Genomic DNA, 23,513 nt, shown 5'->3' with positions numbered 1-23,513 from the left:
ACACATGAGACTGGTACCTACTGGCTCATTGACTCTCTTGCAGAAAATAGCAAGCAGGAAGACAGCCGCAATAGGAGGTCCCAAGTAACTGGTGATTGACTGGATGTAATCAAATAGCTGTCCACTCTGCGCTGTCTGCACCATCGGGACCCAGGCAATACTAATGCCAATCAGCAGGAGAATGAACAACCTGAAATCAAAACAGCACAGTACACTATCAGCAACCACCACAACCAAATCCACAAAACTGGTGCTGCACTCCTGTAATCCTAGCACTTAGGAGACTGAGGCAGAGAGATTGTGAGTTTGAAGTCAACCTGAGGAACATAACAAGACCTTGTCTTTGAAACTCAGACAAACAGGTGGCTCACACCTGTAATCCTAGCTACTCAGGAGGCTGAGATCTGAGGATCACAGTTCAAAGCCAGCCTGGGCAGGAAAATCCGTGAGACTCTTATCTCTAGTTATCCACCAGAAAACAAGAAGTGGTGTTGTGGTTCAATGTGGCAGAATGCTAGCCTTGAGTAAAAAATGCTCAAGGACAGCACCAATGGTCTGGGTTCAAGCCCCACAACTGAAAAAAAACTTGAACAAGTCCTTCAAGGTAATAAAAATATAATTTTTAGCTGGGTACCAATAGTTCACACCTGTAATCTTAGCTACTCAGGAGGCTGAGATCTGAGGTCACAGATTGAAGTTAGCCCAGGCAGAAAAGACACTGTAAGACTCTCTTATCTCCAATTAACACCAGAAAACTGGAAGTGGTGATGGGGCTCAAAGTGGTAGTGGTTAGCCTAGAGCAAAAGAGCTCAGGGACAGCACCCAGACCCTGAGTTCAAGCTTCACAACTGACAAAAATAATAATCATAATAATTTTTAAAACTTAATCACAGGGGCCGGGAGTTTGGCCTAGTGGTAGAGTGCTTGCCTAGCATGCATGAAGACCCAGGTTTGATTCCTTGATACCACATACATAGAAAAAGCCAGAAATGGTGCTGTGGCTCAAGTGGTAGAGCTCTAGCCTTGAGAAAGCCCATGGACAGTGCTCAGGCTCTGAGTTCAAGCTCCAGGACTGTCAAAAAAAACTTAATCACAAATTGAAAAGGAATACTGTATGGGGAGTTTGGCCTAGTGGCAGAGTGCTTTGTGCTAGCATGCACAAAGACCTGTGTTCAATTCCTCAGTACCACATACATAGAAAAAAGCTAGAAGTGGCGCTGTGGCTCAAGTAGTAGAGCACTAGCCCCCTAGGCTTCAATATCACACACACACACACACACACACACACACACACACACACACACACACACATCTAAACATATCACAAGCAAATGCATACACATATATGTACCTTTACAAATACAAAGCTGTATAATGGAACCACGGTAACAGAAAACAAGAAGCACATTCATTCAAGCAGTAGAGTATAAGCCAAACAGTAAACTGAATAAGTACAAGACCTTGAATTCACACCCCAGAGAACTGGAAGAGAAGAAAAAAGGAAAGAAAAGAGGTTCCATAGGGCCATACCCCCACTTTGAGATTTGAGGAACAAAGATCACTCAATCAATAGTTTAAAAGAAACAACTATTATTATTATCTTCTCATTCTTGCTCCTCAATGAGAAGGTCTAAGTGAAGGTATCTACTTTGGAGTTTGACTTCAGGTCCTAATAATTACTGGAGATGATCCAGCCAGCTCTTACGGCAGGAGGAAGGCTCACTTACCTTCCCGCGATCATGAGCTCTTTCTCGCTGGCTTTTTTCCTGAGCTTGGTGTAGATGTCCATGGTAAAGAGGGTGCTGGCGCTGTTGAAGATGGAGGTCAGCGAGCTCATGAGAGAGGCCATCATGACAGACAGCATTAGGCCTCGAAGCCCTGGAGAAGACATGAGCTCTCAGTGCCATGGCCAGACCCCAGGACTTGGTATTTTTTGAATTAATTGACTTTATTATTATTAGAGGGGTGATGTACGGAGGAAGTGAAATGGCATGTCTCCGCCCGTGCACTTTCCTCCACGTCCCATGAGCCCCACTGCTGCCCTATGTCACCCTTTTTTCCCTCGAGTTCTGTGCCCTCCCTCCACCCTCCCGAGCGTGGATGCTTGAATACACCATGCGTTAGGGAAAGAAGATAGAATCATCAAAAACTCAAAACTAAAAATAAGGAAGTAGATAAGCCCTGTGTTTCCATAGCTTCGAGTTCGTTTCCGTGTGTGTATTATTTTATATAAAGGCATGGTGCCTTTGGGTTTCTCTCTTTTGGTCTCACTGGGTGTGAGTATCTAGAATCTTGTATAATGCATCACATTCCAGTGCATTTTAATCTATCTTCTAAATATGAGGACTCAGCCTTGTTTGCCTTCCAAAATCCTGTCATAGTCTCCAACTTATCCTTTCTAGAATAGATGTGTAAGACATGAACTGTGGATATAAAGGGGTTTCAGTTCAATATGTGAGTTTGTGAGCACCATGCACCTTGGTCACGATCACCCCATTCATCATTCTCTCCCACCAGCCCCATCCGGCCCCCTAATTTACCTCATTCCATCTTCACATATGTACATTGAATATTATGACTGCATCTGAACCCCTTTCCTGTCTCCATTAGTCTGACGCCCCCCACACATACACCACAAGTTGGAACTTTGTATTTATTATGCTAAACTTTATTCAAAGGAGTTCCACTGGGGCCTGGAGTTTGGCCTAGTGGTAGAGTGCTTGCCTAGCATGCACAAAGAGGTTCAATTCCTCGGTACCACATACAGAAAAAAAGCTGGAAGTGGTGCTATGGCTCAAGTGGTTGAGCCCTAGCCTTGAAAACAAGCCAAGGACAGTGCTTGGGCCCTGAGTTCAAGCCCCAGGACTGGCACAAAATATGTATATGTGTGTGTGTGTGTGTGTGAGAGAGAGAGAGAGAGAGAGAGAGAGAGAGAGAGAGAGAGAGAGAGAGAGAGAGAGAGCCTCCAGTGCTCCTCTTGAATTTTTTTTACATTAGCAGAAAAGAAGAAACAAATGTCTCTCAACTAAGGGGTAAACACTGGGCAACAACTGTTTATCCACTGGACATCTTTTTTTATGAGTGAATAGTATTCCCTCATGGATGATCATAAAATTGAATGGAATGGAATCATCACTGTTCATTCATTCATAAAAAGGAATGGTGCGCAAACAGATGTTACAAAATGAATGAACCTTGAAACCAATCCAAAGCAAAGAGGCCAAACATAAAGAACCAATTATAGGTGTAATTGTTTCTCTCTGCCTATGTACAGCACAGGTAAATCTATAGAGAATGTATTATCAGTGATTGCACAGAGTTTCTTCTTTTTTTTAATTTTGTTCTAGAGTTTGAACTCAGGACCTTGTAATACACTAGACAAGTACTCTCCACATAAGTCATACCCTCACCCCCCAACCCTGAGCCCTTTTTTTCCTTTATTTTTCAAATAGTGTCTCATGCTTTTTGTCTGGCCTCAGACTACACTGTCTATGTAGCTGGGATTATAAAGATAAGATGCCACCCTGGGCCTTATTTGTTGAAATGGAGTCTTGCTAATATTTTTTTTGCCTAGGTTAGCCTCAAATCTTGATCCTCCCCCATCTCTGCCATCCAAGTACCTAGGGTTACAGGTAGGGTGGCAGATATGAAGCCTTTACGGGATGATGAAAACTTCTTTGTAGTTGATCATACAATGGTAAGATTCTGCCATTCTTTCAGTTTTATATCTATAAATAAACTTTTATGGGCTCATCTAAAGCTTTTTGCGATAAACTATAAAGACTTCCTTTTCTGATTTTCTGGAAACTCTCATCTCCAGTTAATCAGTTATCATGAAAAAGCCAGAAGTAGAGCTATAGCTCAAATGGTAGAGCCTTGAACGCCAGAAAAGCTCAGCAAAAGTCCAGTACTGACAGAGAGAGAAAGAGAGAGAGAGAGAGAGAGAGAGAGAGAGAGAGAGAGAGAGACAGAGAGACAGAGAGACAGAGAGAGACAGAGAGAGACAGAGAGAGACAGAGAGAGAGAGAGACAGAGAGAGAGAGAGAGAGGATTCTAGATGGAGCCCAAATCAAATCAGCCTCCGATAACGATCCTTCCAGCCTTCCAAGAAATACTCACCATTGGGCATGAGTTCCACCACCAAGGTTGGGTAGGCAATGTTGCTACAGCCAACTTTAGTGCCACAATATTTCTCACATTCAGAGGGGACGACACAGGCGATCTTATCTGGAGAGGGAGAGAGGAAATATGACGTCAGTAAGCAGACACTGGGAAAAGCATCCCAAAGTTTACTTTCAAAAAACGGGCTTCCAACAAGGCATTCCTACACAAGGCCCTCATAACACCATGAATCTGTCTCCCAGCTGAGTCCTTCCATGCCCTGTCTCTGCCTTTGTGGCCTCCATAGTCCCCAGATGCCTGCCTACTCAGAAGGAAGGCAGAGGAGGAAAAGGAAACAGAAATCTCAGGGTGAGAGGGAGGAGGTACAATCTTCAACCTTAGCTAACTGTCTGCAACTCAACAGTAATCATTCTCTTCTTTTCTCCCAAAAATAATGGTGATTTTGCAACTCCTCATTTTGAGGCTGTGTATGTGTGTGTGAGTGTGTGTGTGTGTGTGTGTGTGTGTGAGAGAGAGAGAGAGAGAGAGAGAGAGAGAGAGAGAGAGAGAGAGAGAGAGAGAGGAGACAGAATTCTATAAATATGTATCAAATGGAGATAAGTATTTATTAAGCATTTACTACAAGTGCATCTCATTTAGTTTTGATTCGCTCTCCTTCTAGTTCATTAAGTATACGTAATGAGCTATTGAATGAGCTAGAGTCACCTTTCCGTGTCCCTCGAGGACAGATTCCAGGACACCCCTCCAGGTACAAACCAGTGTCTTCAAATTCATGAGACTCTTATATATAACAGCATAGTGTCTTATATATAGCCCAATGCTTGTGTTTCTGTATGCTTTCAATCAGCTTATTTTTTAAATGCCTAATTATCATGTATAATTATTGCTTACAATACCCCATAGGATATAAAGTGCTATGTAAATAGTTGTTGGGTTTTTTTTTTAGGGAAAGATGACAAGAAAAAAATGTCAAAACCAGGCACTAATGACTTGTACCTATAATCCTAGCTGCTGCTCAGGAGGCTGAGATCTGAAGATCATGGTTTGAAGCCAGCCCAGGAGACTCTTATCTCCAATTGGCCAATACAAAAGAGCCAGAAGTAGAGCTGTGGCTTACGTGGTAGAGTGCTAGCCTTGAGTAAAAAAGCCCAGAAAGAACACCCAGGTCCTAAGTTCAAACCTCGGGACTGGCACCAAAACAGAACCACAAACAACAGCAAAAGTATAGACAGAGTCAGTAAACATACAAATCTTTCTGCATATTCTCAAATGTGCACTTGGTTCAATCTATGAATATGAAAGTCCAGAATGCAGAAGGTGACTACATTTTTCTTATAACTAAAGAGCCAAAAGAAGAGGAGGAGAGCCAGTAATGACGAACCAGGGCCAGGAGGTCTGGATGTCCTGACTTTATGTGGAAGGGCACCACCCAACTGTCTCATTTCACTACATCGTTTCACGTTTCAGGAAATTATTTTGACTCATGATGACTAACATTCTCCTCCTTCCCATCATCATCATCACCATCATCACCATCATCACCATCATCATGTAAATGGCCACTCTGGAAAAATCACTAAGGACCAAGGAAGACTCAAGGCACAAGGCTCAGGGCACCTTTAACCTTCAAAGTACAGGAAACCAGGGCTCACAGCCAGAGGCAGGTAGAGACTGACTGGGCCCTTTGACAGTACAACTATCAAACAACATTCTAGACATCCCTAGAACTTTGCAGTAGGAGAGGGGAAAGAACTACTACTACTGTAGCTGGAAGAGACAACCTGGAGGCATGTTGTGTTTTTAGAAAGTTTGGAGAGTGAGACAGAAGCAAAGAGAAAGGAAAGAAAAGAGGGAGAGAGGAAAGGAGGGAGAATGGATGGGGAGGGATGAGGGAGAGAGGGAGGCAGGGATAGAAGGAAGAAGAGAGATGAAGAAAAGAAAAAGGAAGGCTGGGCACAGAGGCTCACGCCTGTAATCCTAGCTACTCAGGAGGCTGAGATCTAAGGATCAAGGTTCAAAGCCAGCTGGGGCACAAAAGGACCTGAGACTCTTATCTCCAATTAACCTCTAGAAAATGGGAAGTGGGGCTTGGCTCAAGGGTAAGATGGTAGCCTTGAGCTTAAGAGCTCAGGGACAAGGCCCAGACCCAGAGTTCAAGCCCCATGACTGACAAAAAAGAAAAAAGAAAAGAGAAAACAATTGCACACTTATTAAAACAAGGAACTAGCCATGCACGGTAGCTCCGGCCTGTAATCCTAGCTACTCAGAAGGCTGAGATCTTAGAATTGCAGTTCAAAGCCAGCCCAGGCAGCAAAGTTCATGAGTCCTTTACCTCTAAACTTTAACCAGCAAAAAGCCAGAAATGGGGGTATGGCTCAAGTGGTAGAATGTCAGCTTTGAGTAAAAAACAACCCAAGTAAGAGTGTGAGACTCTGAGTTCAAACCCCAGCAACAATACACCCAAAATAAAGAAGAGAGGAGACAAGGAAGGAGGAAGGGAAGGAAGGAGAGAAGCCAAGAAGGGAGAAGAGAGGAAAAGAGGAGAGGGAAGGGAAGAGAAAAGAACAGAGAAACAGTTAAGAGGAGAAAAACAAACTAGGAAAGACAGCTCCAAGAGCCCTCTCAACTTGCCCCTTGTCTCAAAAGCTACCATGATGCCTCGTCACTGGGGCTTTACGAGGCGAAGCTCGCCAGGCCTTTCAGGAATCACCTGTGTAGAGAATTCGGCTAATCATTCCTGTCATCACCATGAGAAACATGGGCAGAAGCTTCAGGTAGCCACACAGGATGCAACCGGCCTTCACGTGCGTCATGTTCTTGGCTGAGAGACAGCGCTGCACAATGACCTGTCCCAGAGAAACCCAGTGAGGAAGGGGTCCAGCCTGCCCCAGGCCCGCCCCCTTAACCCAGATTCCCCATCCTGGGTCCGTGGCCTGTGGACATGGGACTGGAACTCAGGGAACTGAGCACTGTCCTTGAGCTCTTTTATTCAAGGCTAATGCTCTACCGCCTGGAACCCTAGCTGCACTTCTGGTTATCTGGTGGTTAATTGAAGAGAGAAGACTCCCAGGACTTTCCTGACCTGGCTAGCTGTGATCCTAGATCCTCGGATCTCAGCCTTCTGGGTAACTACAATGACAGGCGTGAGCCACCCGTGGCCTGGCTCTCTCCCAGTTTTCTTCACCTCAACAAACCAGGGGAGAGCCCGTCCACCACGTCTGTCCCACTCCAGTACCTGATCTGTGCACCAGTACCATAAGGCAAGGATGGCTAGTCCGAAGATGAGTCCGGGCCATGGGATGTCTCCCTTGATGGGATCACGGAAGATATGGAAGGAGTCCTCCCTTGGGGTGTAGCATTCTTCCTTGATGGTGATATTTCCATCCGTAATCAAGGTGGGGATGGCATTCATATACTTCTCCATGAAGGCTTCATACCCTCCCACTTCATGGAAAGCTGGAGAACGTGGTACAAACACAAGTATCGTAAATACTTTCAAACACTCTCTCCCCCCCCCCTCTCTCTATATATATACACAAACTGGTTTTTTCTGTGGGTGTCTGAGACACTGAGACCCTCAGCATCTAAGAGAGTTTTTTTACTGTGTGGCCTTGAACAAGTTGCCTACCCATCCCGGGCCTCACATTTCTCATCCATCAAATGGGATTCTGAACTACTTTAAGCCCTGCTAGGGGCTCTTTTGAGGCAATACCTTGAGGGGGAAAAAAAAGTTTCATTTATAAACCATTTCACAAAGAGGAAGCTGTTTTCACTCTTTCAAGGAAGATTTTGATGCTGAGCCCTGTAATCAAGAGGTTGAGATCTGTAGACTATGGTTTCAAAACCAGCCCAGGCAAGAAAATCCATGAAAGTCTTATCTCTGATTAACCTTCCAAAAGCCAGAGGTGGAGCTATGGCCTGAGTAGTAGAGCACTAACTTTGAAGGAAAAAAAGACCCTCAGGGACAGTGCCCAGGCCCTTAGTTCAAGTCTCAGGACCAATACAAAAACTGAATAATAATAATAATAATAATAATAATAATAATAATAATAATAATAATAGAAGGCTTTGGTTTTAGACCATATGCAAAAGATTCTACTGTTTATTTCTCCCTCCTTGTCAGCCATGATCCTTGGAATTCAGAACATAGACTGAGGAGCCTGGAGGCAGAGCTGTCACCAGCAATGCAGCAGATGGCTGAGGAATGAATGAGGAATTTGGAACCCTGCCACCCGTCAGCTCTGCATCCTTGACTAAGTCAGCCAGCCTCCTCCTTGCTGGTATGGATCTATGAGGACAAAACAAATGCAAGCTATAGAAACCTGAATGGTAGCAAGTAGGAAAGAGTCTTTGCAGGTCACCCAAGAGGGTCTTGTGTACCTAAAAATAAAAGGTATTTTGAGCAGGACACTAGTGGCTCACGCCTGTCATCCTAGCTACTCAGGAGGCTGAGATCTAAGGATCCCAGTTCAAAGCCAGCCAGGCACAAAAAGTCCATGAAACTCTTATCTCTAATTAACCACCAAAAAAAAAAGCTGAAAGTGGATTTGTGACTCAAGTGGCTGAATACTAGCCATAGGTAAAACAGCTCAGGGATAGTGCCAGGCCCTTAGTTCAAGCACCAAGACACACGCACACTCACACACACACATTTTTTTTGGGGGGGGGGGTCGGGTCAGACATGGGGCTTGAACTCTAGGCCTGGTTGCTATCCCTGAGTTCTTCAGCTCAAGGCTAGTGTTTTTCCACTTAAGCCACAGCACCACTTCTGTTTACTGGTGGTTAATTGGAGATAAGAGTCTCACAGACTTTTGTGCCCAGGCTGGCTTTGAACCTTGATCCTCAGATCTCAGCCTCCTGAGTAGCTAGGATTACAGGCGTGAACCACCAGGGCCTGGCTCCTCTCTCAACTTCATTTCTGTAGACAGGAGCACAATGACCCAGGCTACACAGAACGGCAGGAGTCGAGGTGCTCCCTACTCCTGTCCCAACCTGAGTCCTCCCATACCCACCACCATGGCTCCCTTGGAGGAGCAGAGAGCACTCAAGTTCACTGCCCGGGCCTGTGGCAGCTGGAGGGATTGAACTGGCTTTTCTCTCCCTAGCATCTCAAACGTCTGCTGCCCTAGCCGTACTTACCGAAGCCAGTCAGGATGATAGAGCCCACGAGCATGATCGCTGTCTGCAAAGTGTCTGTGTAAATGACAGCCGCCAGGCCCCCTAAGCAGGAAAGAAGGCAACAGACAACAGGGCTGACTTCGTGTGTTGGCCAACCCACACCCCCATCACTTAGCCCTCCCCCTCCCTCCCCTTCCATCCCCTTCTCAATACTTGCTACTCAGGGTACCCAGCTTCGGATTTACATGCAGATGGTTTTGAGACCATGGAGAAAGAAGATTTCTCCATTTGTTTGTTTGTTTAATGCCAGTTCTGAGGCTTAAACTCAGGGCCTCACTCTCTCACTTGGCTTGGTCGGTCATGGGGCTTGAACTCTGGGCCTGGGCACTGTCCCTGAGCTCTTCAGCTCAAGGCTATCGCCCTACCCCTTGAGCCAAGTGCCACTTCCCATTTCTTACTGATTAACTGGAGATAAGAGCCTCACGTTCTTTAGTGTCCAGGCTGGCTTTGAACCTTAATTCTCAGATCTCAGCCTCCTGAGTAGCCAGGTTTCTCACTTGGCTTTTACCACTGGAGTTACACCTCCAGTTCTGGCTTTTGGGTAGTTCGTTGGAGATACAATTCTCATAGACTTTCCTTCCCTGGCTTGCTTTAAACTGTGATACTTCTATCTGGTTTCCTCTATGCATTACTTGAACTAAAGGCCTTACGCTCCATACCCCCTCTCGTACCACTTCCCCCCAACCACCATCATCCAGCCAAGCTTGTCTGCTAGATCACCATATCTCCTCCTGTGCCAGCTCTGCCCCTGCTTCCACCCCCTAATCTCACTTCTTCCTGCACCTGAGTCCAGCTCCCCCTAAGCTCCTAGAAGAAGCTGCCCTGGCACCCATGGCTCACACTTGTAATCCTGATTACTCAGGAGACTGAGATCTGAAGGTCATGATTTAGAACCATCTTGGGCAGACAAATGTAAGAGACTCTTATCTTCAATGAACCACCCAAAAGCTGAAAGTGGCAGAAGGCCAGCCTTGAGTGAAAAAGCGCATGAGGCCCTGAGTTCAAACCCATTACTGTCACACACACACACACACACACACACACACACACACACACACACACACACAATCAAAGCTGTCCTGACTGTACCAGTCACCATTGAGCCTTTCTGGAAGCAGTTATTGATGTGACTTAGAGAACAAGCAGACACTCATTCTCCAGCGATGTCCTTAGGGTATCTCTCTTCCTCAAGACAAGGCCCCACACTGCTTAAGTTCTATTTATCCTGGGCTTGAACTGCCAGTGCATTTGAATGGACTTACCTGTAATTGTGTAAAGGCCGGTGATTGCTAATAAGATAATTATGGCCAAGTAAATATCCAGACCCAAGGCCATATTGATGAAGATAGCCCCAGAGAAGATGTCTGCCTAGAAGGCGAGGAGAAACAGAGTTAGGGGTGAGAAGGGCCAACAAACAACAGGGCCTGTTCTCCATTTCTAAGCTCCCAAGCAAGTGTGAGTCAAGGTGATAATTGGGTCTTCATGAGGAAAAAAAGATTCCATGACCAAAAAGACCTGTGATCTAATAAATGTAAATCATATTCTTTTTCTTTTTCTTTTGCCAGCTCTGGGGCTTGAACTCAGGGCCTGAGCACTGTCCTTGGGCTTTCTCAAGGCCAGAGCTCTACCACTTGAGCCACAGAACTACATCTGGCTTTTTCTATGCATGTGGTACTGAGGAATTAAACCTGAGTTTTTGTGCAAGCACATAAGCCAGCTTCTTTGCTATATAATTTCTCCAATCCTTTAGTGTAGATCACAGACTATAAATCTCTAAAAGGATAGTATAGGATGCTTCTAAACTTAACTATGAAGGTCTTTTTTTTGCTGTACATCAGGTGGCTCATGCCTATAATCTTAGCTACATAGGAAGATCTGAGGCTCAAGGTTGGAATCAAAAACTTTTAACTCCAAGTAGCTAGCAAAAAAACAGAAGTATGGCCTGGAGTTTGGCCTAGCAGTAAGAGTGTTTGCTTAGCATGCATGAAGACCTGGGTTCGATTCCTCAGTACCATATACATAGAAAAAACCGGAAATGGTGTTGTGGCTGAAGTGGTAGAGCTCTAGCCTTGAACAAGTCCAAGGACAGTGCTCAGACCCTGAGTTCAAGCCCTAGGACTGGCAAAAAGAAAAGTTAAAAAAAAAAAAAAAAACACCAGAAGTAGAGGTGTGGCTCAAGTGGTAAAGTACTAGCCTTGAGAGAGAGAAAAAAAAAAAAAAAAAACAACTAAGGAAGAGTGCAAGGCCCTGAGTTCATCAGTAATATCACAAAAAAAATTCAAAAAGACTTTTGCTAAGGAACAATAATCAATACCTTATCTCCAACCCACCTATAGACTTGCTAGTAGTCACTCACGGTGGGGAGGGTTTGTTGTTGTTGTTGTTGTTGTTGTGTGTGTGTGAGTCCTGGGTCTTGAACTCAGGGCCCGAGTGCTATTTCTGAGCTTTTATGCTCAAGGTTAGCACTCTACCATTTGAGCCACATGTCTACTTCCAGCTTCTTGGTGATTAATTAGAGATAAGAGTTTCGACAACTTTCCTGCCCTGGCTGGCTTTGCCTCGATCCTCAGATCCCAGCCTCCTAAGCAATTATGGTTACAGGCATGAGACATGGCGCCCAGAAAATGTGGGTTGGTTTTTAAGACTGTAGTGAACATAGTTTATCAGATCAGTTCCCAAAAGCAAGTCTCATTTCTTCTGGACCGATGAATAGAAACTCAGCACCATTACCACCACTCCTGGAGTGGAGAGAAACTTCAGCATGATTCAGAATTGTATTTTCCCAACCCACAAAGGGTTCATCTTAACTCAAACACACCCAGAACGTCACCAAACCCCTCTGACATGGTAGGCTTTCTTCAGAAGTGATTCTAACTAAATGATCTCTCTCCTCCAGGCACTTGTTCCCTCTTTGCTCCTGAACCCACTAATTATGCTCTTAATGCAATCCTTATACCATCTCTCTTTCTTCTCCCTGTCCCATAAGGAATCTTCTACTTGGCAGGATGGGCTAGTTGCTAATGTTGACCAGCAGATGGCGCTAGGGTCTCCCAAAATCAATGTTCATGGTCTCTTCAAAACAATCACACCAGCATAAGAAAGGGTAGTATTCAGAGATGGTCATGGTGAATTTTCTCAAGTCTTCAGCTGGAGAATAAACTAGACTTTCCCTGAATGGGATGTATGAGGTTTTATGTTACACAAAATCTAATACAGTTTGTTTGTTTTTTAACTCAGATCGGTTATAGCTCCTCTCTATTCTTCATCCCTCCCCTTCCTCTGCCCCACTCTGGCTCCCCAGAGCTCTCCAGTAGCTCAGGTCCCCCCAAACTAGATTCCTTTCCTCTAGAGTTTCAGTGGATATCCCCAAAAGTTCACGCATCGGAACCCCAGTTCCCAAATCCATATTGTTGCTAGTACTTGGAGCTAGAGACCCTGTTTGATATTACTGGAGAGAGAGGGGAGGGAGGGAGGGAGGGAAGGAGAGGGAGAGGGAGAGGGAGAGTGTCAGAATGAGTACCAGTGTTTCATACCTGTAATCCAGCTACTCAGAAAGCTGGAGTCAGCCAGCAGCTGACCAGGTAGGAAAGAGCCAAAAATGGAGCTGTGGCTGAAGTGGTAGAGTACAAGCTAAGGGGCAACACTGAGTCCTTGAGTTCAAGTCCCAGTGTCAGTACAGAGAAAGGAAATGAAAGGGAAAACAAGGAAAAGAAGGGAGGAGAGAAGTGAGGAGAGGAGAGGAGAGGAGAGGAGGAGACGGGAAAGGAGAGGGGAGGGAGGGGGAGAGAGGAGAGGAGAGGAGAAGAGAGGAGAGGAGAGGAGAGGAGAGGAGAGGAGAGAAGAGAAGAGAAGAGAAGAGAAGAGAAGAGAAGAGAAGAGAAGAGAAGAAGGAAGAAAGGGATAGAGGGAAGGAGGGAGGAAGGGAGGAGGGAGGGAGGGAGGAGGGAGGAAGCTGAGCTTTCGAGCTTCCTCTCACTGTGAGAGACACACAAAGCAGCCCTCATGGTTTGAACTATGGGACAAATCAGTTTCTAAAACTATATGGAATAAATCTCCATGCTTTTGTAAATTAACCAATTTTCAATATTGTTATAGTGATATGAAAGAGATTGAGAAATCCTTCCAGGCCCTGCCTCTAGTATTTGATCTAATAACAATTCGATGCTTATTTCTTTATGTTTGAGCCCTGGAGAGCAAATCTGCCCCCTCTCTTGCTAGAACTTTTGAGGACCCCATGCCTCTGCTGCAGAACCCCCAACCCTCCCCTCTGACCCCAGGAAACCAAACGTCATCACCAGCTGAAGGACAGGCAGAGCTAGCCAATAAGAAGAGAGATGGTGACTTGGGGAAAAAAACAAACAAACAAACAAAAAACCCACTCCATTCCCAGGACTGGTGCTCAGAGAACCTGAGATTTAAGTCTGGCCACTGTAAGCCTGCAAGGCAAAATATTTATCCTCTCTACTGCTTCTCAGTGTACTCATCTTTAAACAGGAAGTCTTAACTCCAGAGGCTTTGGGCTCTCAGTGGCTGGGAGTGGGAAAAGCTGGTAGCCCCAAAAACCTCTAGATTCTGCAACAGCCAGAGGAAGAGAGTCCCCTGCTGGGCAGGCACAGCTTGCGTCCTGTAACCCTATCTCACCAGAAAGCTGAGACCTGCGGTTTTGAAGCCAACCCTAGTAGAAAGGTTCTTCAGATTCCATTTTTCATTAACTGGCAAAATGCCTGACTGGAAGCACAGCTCAAGTGGTAAAGTACCAGCTTGTGAGCACAAGCCAAAGGAGACTGTGAGACCCTGAGTTCAAGCCTGGTAAGAAAAGAACAGCCTATAATTTTTCTTTCCAGGTATATTTGATTGTTGGCACTAGGGACTTAACACAGAGTCTTCTACATGCAAGACAAATGTTCTAGCTCTAAGCTAAATCCCCCGCTGGTTTGTGTGCTTTCATTGTGACCCTAGAATACACACTATTGGGTATACAAGCAATGCCAAAATAGAAAAATATTGTATTAAAGTTATAAGATTCTGAGTATTTTTCTACCCTGAGATCTTCTTAAATATCGTTGATATATTTTCCTCAAAGTTTCAAAAGTAGAGCAGAAATTTTAAAGCACAACATATTCATAAAGGATGCATAGCCATATATCTATATCAAACATAAAATATCGGCAAGAATAATATAAACCAGGTTTAAGTCAGTAGTCATCTTTTGGGAAAGAGGAAACTAGGATCAAAGGAGATTTAGAAAGCTGGGTTCCAGCTCGTAACTACTCAGGAGATGATCTGAGGATGGTGGTTCAAAACCAACCAGGGCAGGAAAGTCCATGAAGAAGAGAGAGGAAAGAGAGAGACAAGGATGGAGGAATGGAGGGAAAGAGGAAGGATGAAATCAAGAGAATGAAATGAAAAGCGGTAGAAAGGAAAGGAAAGGGAAAGAAGAAAAGGGAGGGGAAGAAAGGGACAAAGAGGAGGAGAAAGGAAAGAAGAGGGGAAGGGAGGAGAAGAAAGATGTGGGAAGGGAAGGTAAAGGGAGGGAAGAAGAAGAGAGAGAAGAGGAGGGGAAAGGAACTTGTCCAATGCTGCTACGCAAAACCACCTTAAAATGAGGTTTGAAAAGTACATTCCTGGAGGTTAAGGAGCATACTTTTGACAAACTTTTTTCTGTACAGAGTCAGGTAGGAAATGTTTTTGGCCTCTTGGACCAGGCCATCTCTGACCAACAGCCATGGCAACATAAAAGCAGACACCGAGGAGAGTAAACAAATGGACTGGGCTGTGTTCCAATAAAACTTTATTGACACAGCAGATACTAAGGTTGGATTTTGACTCAAGGCATGGTTCCCATTGTTTTGCAAGTTTGGATGAGCCATGTCCAGGGCACTCTTAAAGAACAATTAAAGTATAGTGTAGAGGGCATCCTCTCCCCAGTTTAAAGATTAGGGCCTCAACTGGAAAACCTCTAAAAGCAGAGCCTCTACTTGCACTGAGTCCCAGATTCCTTGTTGAACCTCCACTCTGATGTGTTAAGATGCTGTGATTTTTCTCTCTGTGTGTGTGCTCTCTGCCCATTTTTGCCCTAACCCACATGTATCTGAGCCTTCCAGTAAATCCTGCTTGAGGCAAAGAAGTTTCAGGCAGCAAAAGCTCATGGCTCCCATTTTCTCTTTCCATTTGTGAAAGTGAACGGACAGGCAATTTAATAGCCAAACCTTCATCAAAAGCCAAAGCTTTTTATCTTGACCTAAGGCTCCAAAATGTATGGTAGAATTGCCATAAAAGTTTATTGCCCTCATGATCTCTGATAATTGCCCAGGGGAAATATGAACAGGGACATTTAGCTGTCACGTGCAAAGCATAAAATAGGACGTATTATCTCAAGTGATTTAGCATATTTGACTAAGATACACTGTGCTCGGATATCTTGAAGAACAGAATGCTTCTCAGAACTTGATAAAAGCAGGAGTTCGTTCACAAGGGTCAATAAAATTCAGGAGTTTAAGATGTGCATTGGATCTTAGAACTCAAGACCACAAGATGGCAGCCTTTAGGTTTTGCTTGGCTTTTGGTATGGCTTTTATTTTTATGTTTAAGTAGTTGTACAAATGGATTTCAATTCAACAAGTCAGATTTATGAAGACAACATGTCTTGATCCATATCACCCCTTTTATGAATCCTCCTCAGCTTTTCCCATCCCATCCCTACCCTCAAATTATATGACTCCATTTTCCCCTTGCTATCTGGCTCTCACCCATGATGCACCTGTTAGAGTCTCATATTCTGCCAAAACTATCGGATTGCAGCTCTTCAGTCCTGAGGTGGCTCTCAAAGGCCTTTCCTCTTCTCATGTATTGCAAACCACACACACAATACTTTATTAACAGGTTTTCTTTATCTTTCTTTAATCCACGATCCTGTATTCCTGTATACTGAGCTCCTGGCAGATTCAGCTAATTCAGTGTGATTCTTTTTCAATTTTTCTGCTCCATGACTCATGTTGAATCAGTGGAATTTACAAGCATAATTTACCAGGATCCTAGATCCTTCCCATTCCTTATTTTGGGAACTCACTTATAATGTCAGGTTCAGTTCGCTAGCTCTGTTTTCCTGAGATCTACTCTGTACTTGGGGAATATAAGACCTGGAAGACAGCAAAGGCTGAGTGCCAATGACTCACGCCTGTCATGCTAGCAACTCCAGAGGCTGAGATCTGAACATCACAATACAAAGTCAGTCCAGGTAGAAAAATCTGTGTGCCTCTTATCTCCAACTAACTAGAAAAGTAAAGAAAAACAAAAACCTGGAAATGGAGATTAACAAGTGGCTCAACTAGTTGAGTGTTAGTTTTGAGGTGAGGGGCACGGGGGGGGGGGGGGAGGGAGAGAAGCTCAGAAACAGTACCCAGGCCTTAAGTTCAAATAGAAAGAAGGAGGGAAGGAGAAGGGAAGGGAAGGAGGGAGATTTTAGGGTGGGGGAAGAGGAAGAAAGATTTCCCTGAGTATATTGACTTTTTAGACATGTTCCTTTGTGTGTGTGTGTGTGCCAGTCCTGGGGCTTGAACTCAGGGACTGGGTGATGTCCTCGAAGGATTTTGGGGGGCAGCATTTTTGGGGGAGTTTGTTTTGCTTTTTGTTCAAGGCTAGTGCCAAAAAACATAGAAAAAAAAAACAACACATCCATATATGTACACATGGCCACGTGTGCACGTGCGTATGCGTGGACATCTCCGTGTGTGGATGCAAATGGATGATGTTAATCTGTGATTCTGTTTCACAGGGGGGTGGGATGACACTCACAATCCCCAGTGAAGAATCTCAGTGGGGCCAGAGTGGGGCCAAGTGGTAGAGTGCATGCCTAGCATGCATGGAGCCCTGGGTTCAATTCCTTGGTACCCACATACACAGAAAAAGCCAGGAGTGGTGCTGTGGCTCAAGTGGTAGAGCACCAGCCCTAAGAAAGCTCAAGGAGTTCAAGCCCGAGGACTGACACCAAAAAAAAAAAAAAAAAAACCCTCAGAAATCAAGTGCAATTCAAATCCAAAATCGGGGGGGGGGGGAGGAAAAAAGAAGAAAAGCTGAGACTTCCGGAGAATAAATCAGAATCTAAGCCTAAAGACACTACCCCTCAGTTACTCAGAAAATCTCAAGTCCAAGGGAGTTTAATCAGTAACCCGAAAAACAGATGAGGTGATGAAAAGGGCAGGAAGAAGGATTGGGCACTGGTTTAATTATATGACCAACCCTATTGCCAGCTCCCAGGGAAGAGACTATCCTTTCCATGGTAACTGCAATTAACAGACCTTCCCCAGCTTGACCTGTGGACCTGGAGCATGCTTGCCTCTGAAAAAGGAAAGCCCTTCTCTATATGCTCATTAAATACAAACCCAATGGAGGAACGGCTCCCTCAGCCTAGAGTTCCTTCTAGTAATCAGTCCCCACCCTTCTACCTACATTTTGTGTTCTCTTCTTACATCAATGCCCTTCCCTCTCTCATGAAACCATGACTTGATTTCTGGTTTTGGTTTTGGTTTTGTCCGTCGTGGGATTTGAACTCAGGGCCTGAGTTCTTTTGCTCAAGGCCAGTACTCTATCACTTGGAGCCACAGCACCACTCCCCATTTCCTGGTAGTTCACTGAAGATAAGGATCTCATGAATTTTTCCACCAGTGCTGGCTTTGAACAGTGATCCTCAGATCTCAGCCTTTTGAGTGGCTAGGATGGTGGGTGTGAGCCATCTGCGCATCCTGCAGAACCTGATTCCTTCAACTGTCCCAGTACTCACTTCCCCAAAGTATCTTAGGTGGCACCTTTGGGGGTTGTTAGGGTTGGGTGACATCATCAGCTAGGGCCCTCAGAGTAGGACTGAGAGATCTGATATGGCAAACTTCCAGCTTTGGGTTAGCAGAGATGGGGAAAATGAAAGGGATGGCATCAGTCAAGATGCATAATATTCATAAAACCAATTTGTGGAGTGGCAATTCCTTTGTACAACTATTTAAAGATAATAAATACCTAAGTTAAATTTTTTAAATGGCTAGTAAGTACATGAATGGACTAAGATACCTACCTACCTCAAACAAAATATAAAGAAATAGGAATAAGCAAATAAATTAGCCCAGCAGTCCCTTTCAGGGTTGGCACTGGTTGGACACATTTAAGAGCATCAAAAATATCACATGGAATCAGAGCACAAAGATTGTCTTAAGACTGAGGCCAGCAGCCAGACACGGTAGCTCACGCCTGTAATCCTAGCTACTCAGGAGACTATGATCTGAGGATCGAAGTTCAAAGCCAGCCCAGGCACTAAAGTCCATGAGACTCTTATCTCCAATTAACCACTAGAAAACTGGAAGAGGTGCTGTGGCTCAAGGGGTAGGGTGGTAGCCTTGAGCTGAAGAGCTCAGAGACAACGCCCAGACCCAGAGTTCAAGCCCCACGACCAAAAAAAAAAAAAAAAAGATTGAGGCCAGGGTAACAATGTTCAACAAGAATTGTACTCATTTCATTTCCTTACTTATGTAACTATAGCCCCTCTGTACCTCACCTTTACAAGAAAAGAAAAGAAAAAAAAAGAAAAGAAAAAGATTGCAGCCAGCTCATATAAATCCTTAATTCTTTTTCTAAATTGACAAAGAAAATGTATGTATATTTCTCATATATAACATGATGCTTTAAAAAGTGGATTTATTGTAAGCTGGGCACAGGGGCTCACAACTGCACTCTACTCAGAAGGGTGAGATCTGAGGCTCCTAGTTCAAAATCCAGCCTGGATAGGAAAGCTTGCTAGACTCCATCTCCAAATTAACCAGCAAAAACTGAGAAGACTGCAGGTGTGGCTCAAGTGGTAGAGCACTTGCCCAGAAAGTTAAGGCCTTGAGTTCACATGCCTAGTATCTCAAAAAATAATAATAACAATAATATAGATGTGTGTATACATTACTGAAGGGCTCAATTGAGCTAATTATCTCTCATACTTGAATGTGTGTGTGTGTGTGTGTGTGTGTGTGTGTCTGTGTCTGTGTCTGTGTCTGTGTATGTGTGAAAACCTCCGTGACTTTCCAAATCGAATCCTTTGTTATTAACTGGGATCATGTGGATACCCAGAAGCTCTGCTGAGCTGATTTTTCTCCTACCTCTCTGGCATTTTATACCCATGGACCAACATCTCTCCAGCCTCCACCCATCATGCCAGCATCTGATGATCATTATTCTATTTCTATATCTAATCTTACTATGTAAGTTAGACCAAGTGGTATTTGTTGTCCTGTGTCTGATTTATTTCATTTACTATAAAGTTTTCCAGATTCACTCACATCATTGCAAATGACAAGATTTCCTCCCTTTTGTAAACCTTAATAGTACTCTATTGTGTATACAAACCACACTGGTTCCCTATCTTGGCTGTTGTGAATCTTGCTACAATCAACATATGGGTATGTCTTGGAGAAGCTAATTTCATTTCCTTTGGTTCTACACCCAGTAATAGAAATGCTGGATTACATGAGATCCTAACTACCTTGATTCTGTGTGTTTATGCTGGTACTCAGGCTTGAACTCAGGACCTTGTGCTCTTGCTTGGCTCTTTCACTCAAGGCTGGTCCTCTACCACTTGAACCTCATTTCCACTGCTGGCTTTCTGCGTGTTAATTGGAGAAAGGAGTCTCTTGGATGTGTCTGCCGGGGCTGGCTTCAGCCAGTGGTCCTCAGATCTCAGCCTCCTGAGATCTGAGGCCTAATGGCATCTTAATCTTCTAGTAAGAACAGCTCTGACTGAGCCTGCATAACCCGGCTATGGTTTTACCCCATATGACAGAGGCAAACAAGCAATTCCTTTGAAGGCCACTGCCTCCTTGATGCATGAAATTGAGCTTTGGCCCGGGGAGCAAGAAGGCTTTCAGGCCAAGTTTGTGGAAACAATCGAGCTGTCGGTGGGTAGAGAGGCCCTGCTTGCTGCTTGCTAGCCAGTGAGAGTGGGGAAGCTGCAGAATCCCGGCCCCCCATGCCAGTGTACTCACGGAAATCTTGGTGAAAATGTAGAGCAACAGAGACAGAATGGAAAGGTAGATCTGGATCCGCTTGCCTCCAAAGCGCTTGCGCAGATATTCGGGCATGGTCACCACCTGCATGGGGGGTAAGAGGGGTGATGGCCAGCCACAGTGACCGGGTCACCAACAGCGGGAGCCTCCCGGAAGGTGGAAGCCGACAGAAAAACGGAGTCCCTCCTGGTGTCAGAGGCACAGAAGTGTGGCTCAGAAAGTGTGCCATGCAGCCAGATGGGCCCCAACCTCCAGCCCATGTGTGCTTTCAAGTCCTCTGCTAAAGAAGTAGCCGATGTTATCCTAACACACAGAAAGTGTGTGCTAAAACACCTTCCCTGAATGAACATGTGACGACCAAGGAAGCAGGCCCAGAGAAGGGGGAACATAAATAGAAATATAGACACCCATTGTTTATAAATATACACATTTATTATATTATCAGCTATTATTTATTATACTATGTTTTATGTTTTATATTATATATGACATACAGTATGTATAATTATGTTCTATATTATGCATCACATAGCATATGTTGTATACTAAATAATATATTCTTTATATTATGTTACATATTTTAAAGATATGTCAAGTATATTAAATAATTTAATATTCAAATGATATTTAAAACATGGCATTTAAATAATTAACTCTACATTATTTAATATATGGTAGTTAAATGATGTATTATATGCCACATGTGATATTAAAATATAGAATATGCAATGTGTAATAGGATATTATATTATGTGCATCATGTATGTGATCTAGTATAAAAGTATTTAATATATCATATGATATATATGATGTATTATGTAATATAATATATGTATGTACTGTGTAACAAATTATATGTAATTGTAGAGATGACCCTAGAGATCACCTCTGCAAACAAGGCAAGGATATTGATATCCTGCCGGTGGACCAAACAAGTTGGCCACGCCTGAATCTGACCTCTTCCAGCACTCTCCACTCAGGCAGTGTGACAGAATGTGGCCGCGGGCCTGCCCAAAGCTGCTTCTAGGTCCTTTCCGCAAAGTCCAACCTCACTTCCAGTCTTGCTCCCTCCACACTAAGCCCTTGTCCCCACTATGACATCTGTTATCCACCACCTGGGAACTTCCAGAAGATGAAGCATCTGTCCTGAGTGTTCCCTACATTGCCTTTGGCTCCTGAAGTGTCAACTTAGGCCTGGGAGATGCCACATCCATGTCAGAGACAGAGAACCAACCATGCATTTGACAGTTGAGTTCCAGCTGCATTCTCAAGGTATAAGGTCTACTCATGTGCATAAATGAAGGGGAAATAGAATGCTTTTTCTGCATCTGCTCCTCTTCTAAGAGTAGAAATTAAAGACATTACACATAAGTAATTCAAGGAAGCAAAGGGTCCGAACAGAACAGAGCTGCTCAAGGGACCATCTTGCAGGTCACACGCTTGAACTTGAAGCCCAAAGAAGCTATGTTTACAACCTGGCAATGGAAGCCAACCCACTTGACCTCTCTCCTTGGTCCCACGTTTATGAGATTTTTTTTTCTCTGCCCTCCTTACAGATATACAGATAAGGGAGAAGATACTTACCCCAGCCTTAATGTAAATGGGGACAAAAAGCCAGCCCAGGACAACCACAAGAACCAGGGCCTGAAACAAAAAGAAGAGGTAGATTCCAATCAAGAAAAACTAACTCATCCCTGAATGATCCCTTGCTGCTTGAGGCAAATCAACCAGAATTTTCTTCTAGGAAACTCTGTCCGTACACCCAGGAGACTGGAGGAGGGCTCTGCTGCCAGGGTGGCCCACAGAAAGTTTGGAAGCTACCCACAAACATGACAATTCCCAGGGGTGTCAGCCAGAGGTGTGAATTCCCCTCTACCTCCTTTCTGGTTCACAAATAGTGAAACAGGCACTGGAAGCTCACGCCTGTAATCCTAGCTACTCAGGAGGCTGAGAGCTGAGGATCCAATTGTAGTCTAAAACCACCTCAGTCAGCTAAAGCTGAGAGACTCTTCTCTCCTATTAACCACCAAAAACCCTGGAAGCAGGGGAGTGAGTGGTAGAATGCCAGCTTTGCATCAAAAAGCTAAGAGAGAGCCAGAGGCCCTGAGTTCAAGTTCTAGTACTGGCAAATAAATAAATACATTGAGAGAAAAACAATAAGGGAAAAAATGGTGATAAGCATTTCCAAACTGGCTAGAATGGTACTAGGGTCTTCGTCTTCTTAACAGGGAGGGGAAACGTAAGAGGCCCTAAAGGTAGCTATCTCATGCTACTGGGATAGTAGAGAGGCAGGGCTCTGAGCTTGCTTCCATCTCCCCTTTCCTTGACCCTCCCTCTCTACCCCAGCGTAACTTTGAGGGGCTCCCTGACATTTCCATGGCTTCTACTGACTAAACTGGCTAAGTGCTAAGACACTGGTTTGGATCTGATCTAACACATGTCCATACGAGGTTTTACATCTTCCAGACCTGTTCCTTAGTCTAGTGGGAGATGATGGGTGCTTTAAAAGATGGGGCATCACGTTAGGCCTTTGGGCCATGGAGAACACTGCCAGGTGGTTCTGGAAAGGGAGGGTTGTCATAAAAAGAAGTCTGAGCTTCAGCCTGGCACAGGGGCTCATGCCTTTAAAGTCTTAGCTCCTCAGCAGGCTGGGATCTGAGGATTGCTTATTCAAGCCTGTCTGAGCAGGGAAGTCTGTGAGTCTCCAATGAGCCACCAAAAAGCTGCAAGTGGAGGTGTGGCTCAAGTGATAAGAAGAGTGCCAGCCTGAAGAAAAAATACAAAGGCGCTGTCCAGGCCCTGAGTTCAAACCTGGGTGACAACACAAAAAGATTTAAGGAGGGGGGAGGGGGAGGGGGAGGGGGAGGGAAGGAAAAAAGCCCAGATCTAGTCTCACCCAACTTCTCGGGCCCCCTGTACATGGGTGCCCTGCTCCCTGCCTCTAAGGCGCACCACCATGGCCTGGGGTATTTTGTGGTAGTAATGAGGAGGCCCTGTGGGGATGTTACTCACGTTCCACTCGAAGCCCCCCATGGCAATGCCAGAGGAGGCGCCCGTCCCGGCCAGCCCCACGAAGTGTCCACTTCCGATGTTACTGGCAAACAGGGAGGCTCCGATCTGAAAATGCAAACACCCAGGCCGGTGAGGACGCTAGGCCTCAAGGCCCTCAGGAGAGGCCAA

The 23,513-nt window shown here is 44.7% G+C and overlaps 1 protein-coding gene across 1 annotated transcript in view; it reads right to left on the bottom strand.

Annotated features, from left to right (window-relative positions):
- The window catches only part of Slc5a1 (solute carrier family 5 member 1), a 60,723-nt gene that overhangs the window by 9,869 nt on the left and 27,341 nt on the right, over window positions 1–23,513 (bottom strand). The window contains exons 3-12 of the mRNA XM_090320150.1: window positions 23,346–23,450; window positions 21,918–21,977; window positions 20,313–20,417; window positions 10,563–10,668; window positions 9,262–9,342; window positions 7,358–7,578; window positions 6,833–6,968; window positions 4,120–4,227; window positions 1,728–1,878; window positions 22–190 (exon numbers count right to left, since the gene is read on the bottom strand). Coding sequence (XP_090176276.1) covers window positions 22–190; window positions 1,728–1,878; window positions 4,120–4,227; window positions 6,833–6,968; window positions 7,358–7,578; window positions 9,262–9,342; window positions 10,563–10,668; window positions 20,313–20,417; window positions 21,918–21,977; window positions 23,346–23,450 — 1,242 coding nt within the window. The remainder of the gene's footprint in view (window positions 1–21; window positions 191–1,727; window positions 1,879–4,119; window positions 4,228–6,832; window positions 6,969–7,357; window positions 7,579–9,261; window positions 9,343–10,562; window positions 10,669–20,312; window positions 20,418–21,917; window positions 21,978–23,345; window positions 23,451–23,513) is intronic.

Source organism: Megascapheus bottae, chromosome 28 (genome assembly GCF_031878675.1).
Source record: "Megascapheus bottae isolate mThoBot1 chromosome 28, mThoBot2.hap1, whole genome shotgun sequence".
In the NCBI taxonomy this organism is placed as follows: Eukaryota; Metazoa; Chordata; class Mammalia; order Rodentia; family Geomyidae; genus Megascapheus; species Megascapheus bottae.
Note: the sequence above shows the minus strand (reverse complement) of the source record. Positions and strands in the feature narration are given on the sequence as shown.